The sequence below is a fragment of the Ustilaginoidea virens genome, chromosome 3, assembly GCF_000687475.1.
Source record: "Ustilaginoidea virens chromosome 3, complete sequence".
NCBI classification, from domain to species: domain Eukaryota; kingdom Fungi; phylum Ascomycota; class Sordariomycetes; order Hypocreales; family Clavicipitaceae; genus Ustilaginoidea; species Ustilaginoidea virens.
Window position 1 is genome coordinate 6,173,985 of NC_057318.1, and position 10,371 is coordinate 6,184,355.

Genomic DNA, 10,371 nt, shown 5'->3' on the forward strand with positions numbered 1-10,371 from the left:
CTATTAAGTCTTTTTCTAATAAGTCTCTTGCTTTATAGGCTTATATTATCGTGGATATTAGTATAACAGCATATATATTTAACGACAAAAAGTGGTTTCTATATATTAATAAGGCTATCGATTAGTATATTCGAAGTATATTAGGCACTACTAGGGTTTAAGGTATTAGAACTATTTAAATCGTATTAGAAGATAGATAAATCGTTACCTTTACTAATATTCTATATATTCCTAAGATATTTATTAATATTCTTTCTAAATTATCAATAAAGAAGAAAGGATTATATTAGAATACTAAGACGGATAGAATTTACCTTAGGAAAAGAAGAATATAAGAAAATATCTTTTAGATCCGCCGAATTAAAGAGAAACCCTACATTTTATATTAGGCTAGAGGAAACGATATGCCTATAAGCGAATTTCTTATAAGGGCTCGGAATTTCGAAGTAAAACCTTAATATGCCTATTTAGCTTAAGGAGATAGTTGCCAGCCGAAGACTTTAATAAAAATACCTTATACTATATAGCACGCCTGATTTAAGCACCTAGGAAGGGATCTAATAGATTATATCTTTAAAGATATATTAAATATGCCTCCTAAGCAGGCAAAATCGGATTATAAGGTTTATAGCAGTATGAAAATTATATAGTAGATTTCATAATGCCTGCAAGAGGGATTAATGTCTTAGGAACCCTTTAAAGTCGTATCTTTTAACCTTTTTGTATAATTGCCTGCTTTCAATAGTAATAAATATATTGCGTTATTTACCTACCGATTTATAGGAATAAGGTTAATATTTACGATACCTAGGAAATTAAACCTTTTATATTATTAGCTAACCTTTAAGTATCGGGTTCTACGTCTATATAATATGAAAATCGCAATAGTTATCTCTGATAATGAAATAGTGCTTTAGATATTACGAAATCAGGAAGAAGCTAAGTAGAAAGGCATTATACTTTAGTTATCGAGCCCTAGTTACTAATATTAGAATAGTTATATTGAACATTCTAGGGGGGTATTAAAGATAAAGATATTGCTTTTAAGCACTTAAGCAGGATTTCCCGAGGAATTATAGCCTATTACGGCAGAAGTAGCGGTTTACCTATTAAATCGTATGCCTAAGAAGTCAGAAAGACCTTACAATAGTTAGAAATTACCGCTCTAAATCCTTTAACTTTAGCTTTAGTAAAATCGGCCTGCCTAGGGATATCTACTAGAAGATATACGCCCTTAAATTCACTACCTACGCGCTTATAGATATAAGGCCTACGTGATAACAAAGGATAGGATATTATGCGCCGGTCTAAAGCTTAATTAGAGGGCTTATATCGGCTACTTAGCAGGATATATCTCTATAACCTAATATCTAATTTGGGTGCCTTCGTTAAAAAGAAGCTATTAGTTTAACTCGAGCTATATTATATTTAATAAGTCAATCTTCTATAAAAGTAAGGAATAGTTACCGATACTAGCTAAATAGAGGGAGGACCTGAATACCTTTATTAGTAATATAGAGGAAACCCTTATTATGGATGACTTTAAGCTTATTATATTAGGAAATCTGATTAAGGACCCCTTTGCCGATAAGGCTACTATTAATCAGGGTACTACGCTAATTGATACAATTAAGGCTATTAATACTATTGATAATGCCCCTTAACCTACCGCTATTGATTTAAAGGTTATAGACTACCCTAAAGAGTCGATCGCTTAAGTATTACTTCTATTATCGCTATTTTCGCTTAAGCTAGACGATTAAACCGAGCTAATACCTCCCTTTAATGATATATTCTGTATTAGGGTTAATAATATTAAAAGGAAGGATTATAAGGTCTTTATAGCAGCTATTATAAAGCCGTTAGCTATAATAGAAGCCCTTTATATTATAAATATGCCTAAAGAGCCGGCAATATAAAAAGAGCTTTAAAAGCATCCTAAGCGCGAGGAATTTATTACTACCGCTAAGGAAGAATACGGTAAGGTCACTAATAGGGAGATTAGGTATATTATTTATCGGAATAATTCATCTATAGACCCTAAGATTAAGCTATTAGACCTAAAGTAAGTATTCGCCTATAAATAGGACTAAGATGGCTTCCTCACCGGTTATAAGGCCCGATTATATATTTATAGCGATTAATAACCTTTCGACCTTTATAATACCTAGGCTGCCACACTCGCGGCATATACTTTTCGCCTCCTAATGGCCCTAATATATTACTTTAACCTAGATACACACTAATACGATTTTGTTATAACCTTCCTAAATACGCCACTTAACGAGACTATTTATTATAAGCAGCCTAATAGATTTCACAATAGTTACATATATATTAAGCTATTGCATGCCCTCTATAGGCTTCAAAGGTCGCTATTATTATAGTTTAAAGAGCTATTACGATTCCTAATGGAAAAGGGCTTTATATAGGTCTGCGAGGACCCCTATGTCTTTATTAACGATACCTTTATTATATTCTTTTATATAGATAACCTAGTCGTCCTATATTATAAGTCATAGACAGAGGCATTTAAGTCATTTTATATTATATTAATAGGCGCTTTTAAGATTAAAGACCTTAGTGAGTTATATTAGTTCCTAGCTATTAAGGTTATTCGCGATTGTATAGAAGGGAAGCTATAGCTTACCTAAAAGGCGTACTTCGATAAACTCGCGATTAAATATAACTTTACCTCTTTTGACGGAAAAGAACCCCTTAAGCACTTATTAAACGCCGCAAGACTTGAGAAGTATAATAGAACGGCTGAACCTAATAATACCCAACGATACTAATCAATAGTAGGATTATTAGTGTATCTAATTATAATCACTAGGCCTAAACTAGGCTATATTGGATTGCAGTTTTCCCGCTTCCTTTAAAATCCTAGTCTAGACTATTTGCAGGCGGTAAGGAAGGCCCTTGACTATAGCTATACGTAGAAGAATACTACTATTAAATTCAGTGCCGATAACCCGGAGATATAGGTATATTTAGATGTATCTTTTGCTGATGATATTATATCCCAATGCAGCTTATAGGGATATATAATTAAGCTATTTGGTGGCCCGATTGTGTATAAAGCTGGTCAATAGGATACCATAACAATATCATCTATAGAGGCTAAATTACTAGCGATTTTACACACCGCGAAGGAGGTTATCGCGTTCTATAGGCTCTGTGAGGAAGTCGGGCTTTATTTAGTAGAGGATATCCCTACTATTTAGTGCGATAACATCCAGACTATACGCCTATTGAAGGAAGAATTTTTCAAACTCGTTACCTAGCTCCGTTATATTAATATTCATTATTATTGGTTGCGGTAGGAAGTCTAGAAAGGTTTTATTGATATTATATAGGTTCCTATAGGTAATATAATCGCTGACGGTTTTACTAAGCCCCTAATAAGCTAGAAGTTCGAAATATTCCGCCATTAGCTAGGGCTAGTGGTATTAAAAGGCTCCTACGATACTAGGCAGTCTTACGATATTCATTATGATAAGGAAATGCTTTATAAAGAGGATGATGAAAAGCCTTATCAAATAGATTGAGAGATGCATTTCAATAATCGCATATGTTTTTCCTACGTAGACCTGAATTTAGTGGTTATTATTATTTTCTATTATATTCGTCATAACGATATATGTGAATAGGGGCATTTTTTTTTACCCTTAAGGGTTGTTTTCAATAATAACGCCTCTACCGCTCTTTTTACTATGATATAATGACTTCTATAGTTCTATTTGCTATCTTATTTTCTATAGGAATTGGCTATATAGCAGGATATGCTCGATAAAGCATATCCTAGGGGGGTGTGTCGGCAGGGATACCGGTAGATCATTATATGTGTCGGGAATATCCGGATACGAATGTGGCACATGTAACCGAGGGAATAGTAGCCCCTTTGGGTTACCCCTGTGCCCACTATAAATAGCTGGTGACCTGAGTATTGTTGAGCCAAGTCAGGTCAAACCTTGACAATATACCGCTTTCTCTCCCTGCTTCCTGACACTAGCGCCCATGCACACCCGACATGTGCGATTTCGTGCATCTAAAAGCGCCCCACTCCATACATCATAGCGCCCCAGGCATCGGCATCATCGATACATAGTATGTACCAGCTACAGTATTGACTCCACAGTTTCCAAGTGCTTTCTCGCAGCTTCGTGCACAACTTTGCAGACTCGGCCCTCCACGCCCTGACCTCAGCGACAGGACCTGCTACTCGAACATCATCGTGGCCCAGCCTGGCACGCTCGCCCTAGCTCAAATCCCCCTTTTCCTGTCCAAACTCCTGCCTGAGGCTACCTGGTGATGGCGACTTGACCACTGCGCACCCCCATCAGCAACCTTTCTTTGGCGACGGATTCACCACCATTGCCGCCTTTCTACTAGCTGCCGTCCGATCCTCCTCGTCCTATTTACGATGGAGGAGTAATAGTTGTGGCAGCAAGCTCAGGTTTTCTCCCGAACCCCTGTCAGTTTGCGGTGCGCTCTTCTCCTCCACCGACATTAGGGGCCACGCTCCGCCCCCGGCCTGCTCGCAAAACCGTAGAGCAAGTCGACGTCTGACGTTCTCGTTCTCTTTGTCGCCTTTGAGCATCCTGCATCGCCGACACGATATCCATACTCGATTCGCGGCTGCCTATCGCTGCAGTGGCCTGTCGCTTTGCTTTCGCGGCGGGTCTTTTTTTCTTGCACAGGTGCGGCAGTCATGATGCGTCTCTTCCTCCTCCCCATCTCGACGCGACGCACATTTCTATACGCCCAGCGCCTCCACGCAGCATCCGTCAAGACCGACGCATCGTACATTGATCGCGGAGCCACTTGGGCCGCGCGCAAATGGTCAGAGTGGGAGAAGAAAGAGTCCGGGTGGCAGAAGAAAGTCGTCGGGTACGGGAACCACGCCTTTCGACGCATCTCTTACGAGGAGTGGGGGCTCAAGTCGGTGCCGCCCTTGTCGAACAGGAGGCGGCAGGAGCAAGCTCAAAGCAAGGAGCAGGTCGAGCTGCTCTTCCCCAAGGATGTGATTAGACGGGAAGACGCTGTCCACGTGTTGCGGAAGCTCGGCGTTGAGAGGGAAGGCTTGCACAGACGGAAGATGCTGTGGTGTCTTGTCGGCATGCCTATTACCATTCCGTTCGCGCTGGTGCCGGTGTAAGTCGAGAGATTTCCCCCCTGTCTGCCCCCCCCCACCCCTCGCTGCTCGGTACAATGCGTAACGATTTCTGACGGGAGGTGATCGCGCGTTGCTCGCCTGTTCAGGATCCCCAATCTGCCCTTCTTCTACCTCGTGTACCGCGCGTGGTCGCATTGGCGAGCCATTGCTGGCGGGCAGCACATCCAATGGCTTGTGGAAAACGACCTTGTCAAGCCTACGTCGTCCCCTATCCTCAATGCGTGGTACGGCCAGGCCGTCGGATCGTCACAGCCACAACAACAGCAACAACAGCAACAACAACAACAACAGCTGCCCCGTGGAGTGCAGGGTAGAAGCAGAGAGCGGTTGCTTCTCACCCAGGGCCAAGTGCGAGACCTCTCAAAGAGTCTGGGCATGCCGGCACTGGAAATTGAGCTAGAGAGAGCGATTTGGCAAGTAGAGCGGGCGATTCAAAAGGACGACGACAGCGCCAGCTGTGCCGAAGCGCAAGGCAAGAAACACGCGGCGGCGTCTGGACGAGCGTCTCGCCGAGACAAACGCGCAGACCAGCAATCATGACGAAAATCAGGAGACGCAACAAATTAATGCATGTGTAGAAAAAAAGAAGAAGGAGCCGCGCATGATGCTGTATCAGTACTAGGTGTTATAGACGACGCAAATTTAATAGAGACAAATCACGCGGTTGGTTCGTTTTTTTTTTTTTCTTTTTTTTCCGTCTCTCCCTGATCTGCTTCTACTGCTGCGGCAGCGACGGCGGCTCGCATCTCAACCACTCAACCAAGCCCAGACTCGGCAATCTTCTCCTCAGCCCAACAGCAAGCGCCACTCGCCGTGGCGACAGAAACCCCAGGCCCGGCATAGAATCCCGATACCGCCCCTGCAGGCCGTGCTGTTTCTCGTCCGAACCCAACGTCACTTCTCCAAGCGTGCCTGCCAGCCCTGCCACGTCGGACAGGTTTCGATGCGAGCTCGATCGTTTTAGCCCAGCTTTGTCGCCCTGGCACACCAACCAAGGAAGAAATGTCAGCAGACGAGTTTCCCCTTCCCACGCAACACACCATGCATCGACGGATCGTCCGAGCAAGCAGCAAGACGCACCTCTCTCGCCATCAGGGCCTTGTCGAGAACCCCCTCATACTCCCGCACCTCGGAAAGCGTGCATCTCCTCCACGCCTCGGATGCCTTGTGCCTGGAAAGCGCTTCTGACGGGCTGATGCTCACGTTTCTGTGGCAGGTTCTGCTGCTGGCGCCGCGGGCGACATTGCAGGCTCGCTTCTGTCTGTAGGGATTGAGAGGGGAAGATACACACGGGACGTGGGAGCGGGCCGCAGCCATGGTTCGCAGCTTGATTTATTATTATTGTTTTTTTATTTCTAATAGATGGCAAGGAAAAAGAAACGAGGTGGTCGGGTGGTATCAACCCAAAACGAGGGTTTCGAGACCGCGGGCAACCTAGCCAGCAGGCATGATAGGATGAAGGGACACGCTACACGCTAACAGATATTTTTTCCTCGCCGCGGGCTGGCGAAGAAGGTTTGTCGCGAGTCTTGCATTCCTCGCGGTTCGACGAAAACAAAAAAGCTTGTTTGCTTTGGCTGTCGGGGCTTGCCTTGGACGCAAACACGCGTCCACAGGAGAGGAATGCTCCCCCGCGTCCGAACGTTGGAGAGGCGAAATGCACCCAGCCAATGTGCCACGTAACCACGGCACAAACCAGCCGAAGGTTGCTTGGGTTGAACCGACTTCTGCTGCAAAAAGAACTCGAGGCCATCTTCTCCCACCTTGTTTGCGTCTTTGAATTCATCCCGACTTTGAAGTGGTGGCTCTGGTCTAGCTAGCCCAACGGGGCTCTCCGGTTGCGGAAGGACAACCGCTCAGAGCGCCTCATCGAAAAGCCAATCAATACTATGGCAAAAGGGCGAAGGACAAAGGGTCTGGTTGCAAACTATGCATTAGGTATACGGTAGCTGTACAGTGCTCGGCTTCAATAACCCTGGATCAAGGCTGCCGGTGTGCGTAGGGACAACAAGAGATATATCGAGACCAATTGACCAATGCCGTTTCCAACGCCTATTCCGTTTGAAATTAGTCATTGCGTATAACCAGCAATGATCCGTGTATTCGTCTCATTCCCGCGGAGAACCAATACCACGGGGGGAACGAACGAGGGGGAAAAGAAAAAAGGACGGCTTCCACCACCAAGGCCAAAGCCGTTATAGCCACAATCACGACATGGTCGCCGATTATTCTGTAACAAATGTTGCTTCCATGAATAAATGACCCTCCTCGTTGATTTCTTCCCCATCCCCAATCTTGAGCTTCAGCGTCATCTTCGGTGTATACTAGAAGGAGTCTCGTGTCAATAAACAACCCTCTAGGTCACCTGTCTAGGTAGCGCAACATCATTGCCGACTTGAAACATACCTGATAAATGTAAGGTTTGGTGCCAGCTGCAGCTGCTACAAGAGTCTTGACAAATCCTGGCACTTCAGCCATGACATCGACGCGGTCTGTTCTCTCGCCGAGTGAACCCTCAATGACGCCACTGACAGGCTTGGCGTCCTTCTCGTTGGACTTCCACTCAAACTTGACCGAGCTGGGCTCTGGCCACTCGTTGTCCGCATCCTTCTTGACTTGGGTGTGAATGGCTTCGTGACCAGGACCCGCCAAAAGAATTTCACCGTCCTTGACAATTCCTCCCACATTGACGAGGGTGGTGCCGTATGAGGCCGGCGTCGTGAACTCCATCATGATGGCAGAGTAGTTGGGACCCTGAAAATTGGCAAAGTTCCACTTGGCGGCGGCGTGATGCGGCTTCATGCCCTGCAGGGCAAATGAGTACATAGCCTTGCCCTTGAAGTCGATGGACCCATCAGGTGTGGTGATGGTACCTTGGGCAGCGCATCGGGGCCAAAATGCATGACGTATGGATCCCCAAGGATTTTCGAGGTCGGTGCCGTACTTGGTGGTGCCGGTCTTTCCAACCACGAAACCTGGGGCAGTTCTGGAGACTGTAAGATTGACGATTGATCGTTCGTCGCTCATGCTCTTGATGGTATACACATTTCCGTCCTGGGAAAGTTCGACGGCGCAGTCGTCGGCATAGAACGCCGTGTTGTCCTCACTGAACTCGAAGTTGCTGAGGGGGGTCGAACACCAGAGGTGGGGCTTGGAGGCATCTTTTGAGAAGATCTTGGAGTTGAACTGGCAGGTGGTTCGCATACCACTAACCATGACGGGAGAGGAAGAAACCACTTGTCAGCTTGATTCTGTCCTTGGAGAAGGAGGGAGGTAACAAGGGGCAGCACGAAGCACGCATACGCAACGTTGCTGTATATGACTTGGGCGAGACCAATGTCGCCATTATCCGAGACGAAATAGAAGCTCTGGGTCTCAACGCAGGTCGACTGCATAGCCTTCCACTTCAAGTCATCACGAGTCAACTCGGTATATGGCGTCGTCTCCTTGGCCTCTTCGGCGACAGATTTGATAGCGGATGGTCCATAGATGGGTTCCTGGATGCCGGCGACATTGGCCAGCCTGGGCGCAATGGCGAGTGTAGATGGTCAGCACTGAGCAGCGTCGGCAGAGCTGGGGCTGGAGCTGGAGCTATTGGGCATGGCTTACTGTTGCTTTGCCCAATTCAACATTTTAATTTGGTACAAGCAGGCGTTCTGCGGTTGGTGCGAGAAGGGCCTGGTCGAATGAAGACTGGAGTTTAGGAAGCAAGCAATACGAGGGGAATACAAGCTGGTGTGCAGGGGTGAAGAGGATGAAGGTTTCGGGGACGGAGATCTCGGGGATGGCTGGGGGAACGAAAACGAGCTGGGCCCTATAATTGTTAGAGGGAAATTGGCTTGTCTATAATATGGATATCGGTCATATCCGAGGTCGGATGTGCCGAGTTCCCCCTAGATCAGTAAGCCCTTAGGGGTACCCCCTATCCCACTATAAATAGCTGGGAACACAAGTCTCTTAGAGAGGACTTAGTTCCTTCAATCAAGCATTATCGCATTTTCCCTATGCATTCTGATATGGTAGCAATTGCGTAAATATCACAATAAAACCTTATTATTATCCCTTACCTTGTGGCCTAGCCTTAAGATCAACTGTTATCTTTATTTTGCTGTAAAAGCTACTATTTTCTGGATCCTATTTGAGCAAGCTCCGGGTTCCCTATTAAATCCGTTAAAAGCCTTATTGCTAATATACTCGTATGGCCTTGTTAATTAAAAAAGGAGGCTATTTAGGAGGAAAATAGCGATATTTCCTTTAAAATTAACCAACCGATATCTTAACCGCTATTTTCGTCAGATTAATTTATGCCCTGAATATCGTTATTAGCAAAAATGGGTACTATTACTGATGATAGCTTTAAACTAGTAGTTAAGCTGATATCCCGATATAATTAGGATATCTAGTATAATTATATTTAAAAGTATGCTTTAGAGGATGATATTTAGATATTCATTAATCCTAAGGGTTCGATAATACTAAATATACCTCTTCTATTGGCATAGGAATTAGATAAACCTATCTATTCTACGCAGGTATTAGCATTAATACCTATATTGGTAGTAATAGCCGATTTATTAATAGAAGCTGCAGATCATGCCCCTTCTGCAAATACTAGAGCTGTATCGGCAGCTAGGGCATCTTCAGCAGTACTAACGGTAAGAATAAGAATAATCCGGCCGCAGTAAATTGAGAATATTAAAGAAAACCACCACTTTAAGCCGATATAACGCCCTAGTGGTATTAGTATTATAGAATGGATGAAATAAGCCAATATTTAGTATAACTTTTAGAACGACTGTTATACGATATTTAGTCGGAATCTTCGAGTATATATAGCGTGGTTCGAATTAACGCTAAGCCCTAGCTATAAGATATTAGTAGTAGGCGAATAGAATATTCGAGGAAAAATTTAATACCTAATAGAACGTATGCGACTAGTTCAGCTTATTATCTAGGAATACCTTAAAGAAAAATTCAAGTAGGCTATACAATATAACCTTAGAAGATATAATATAGAGGAATGGTTTAACGAAATCTCTATATTATATAAGCGATTAGTGTAAATAGACTTAATCCTTATTAATGGGAATACGCCTACTAAATAGCTAGTAGAAGCTTTTCGTTAAAAGTATCCTACCTTTAAGGAAAAAATCCTCAATCGAATAGTAAAAGTATAAAAATAAAATAAATAT

At 44.0% G+C, this 10,371-nt stretch overlaps 3 protein-coding genes across 3 annotated transcripts; 1 reads left to right on the forward strand and 2 right to left on the reverse strand.

Moving 5' to 3' along the window:
• Positions 1-4,717: 4,717 nt before the first annotated feature.
• Positions 4,718-5,719, forward strand: UV8b_04499 (uncharacterized protein; the record flags this gene model as incomplete). The annotated part of the gene is made up of 2 exons (XM_043141997.1): positions 4,718-5,157; positions 5,266-5,719. The coding sequence occupies 2 exons, from the start codon at positions 4,718-4,720 to the stop codon at positions 5,717-5,719; spliced, it is 894 nt and encodes a 297-aa protein (XP_042997931.1).
• A 175-nt stretch (positions 5,720-5,894) lies between these two features.
• Positions 5,895-6,496, reverse strand: UV8b_04500 (uncharacterized protein; the record flags this gene model as incomplete). The annotated part of the gene is made up of 2 exons (XM_043141998.1): positions 5,895-6,158; positions 6,260-6,496. 2 exons carry the CDS (start codon positions 6,494-6,496, stop codon positions 5,895-5,897), a joined length of 501 nt encoding a protein of 166 aa, XP_042997932.1.
• A 908-nt stretch (positions 6,497-7,404) lies between these two features.
• Positions 7,405-8,811, reverse strand: UV8b_04501 (uncharacterized protein; the record flags this gene model as incomplete). Its single annotated transcript, XM_043141999.1, has 4 exons — positions 7,405-7,503; positions 7,586-8,387; positions 8,483-8,701; positions 8,789-8,811. The coding sequence occupies 4 exons, from the start codon at positions 8,809-8,811 to the stop codon at positions 7,405-7,407; spliced, it is 1,143 nt and encodes a 380-aa protein (XP_042997933.1).
• Positions 8,812-10,371: the final 1,560 nt, after the last annotated feature.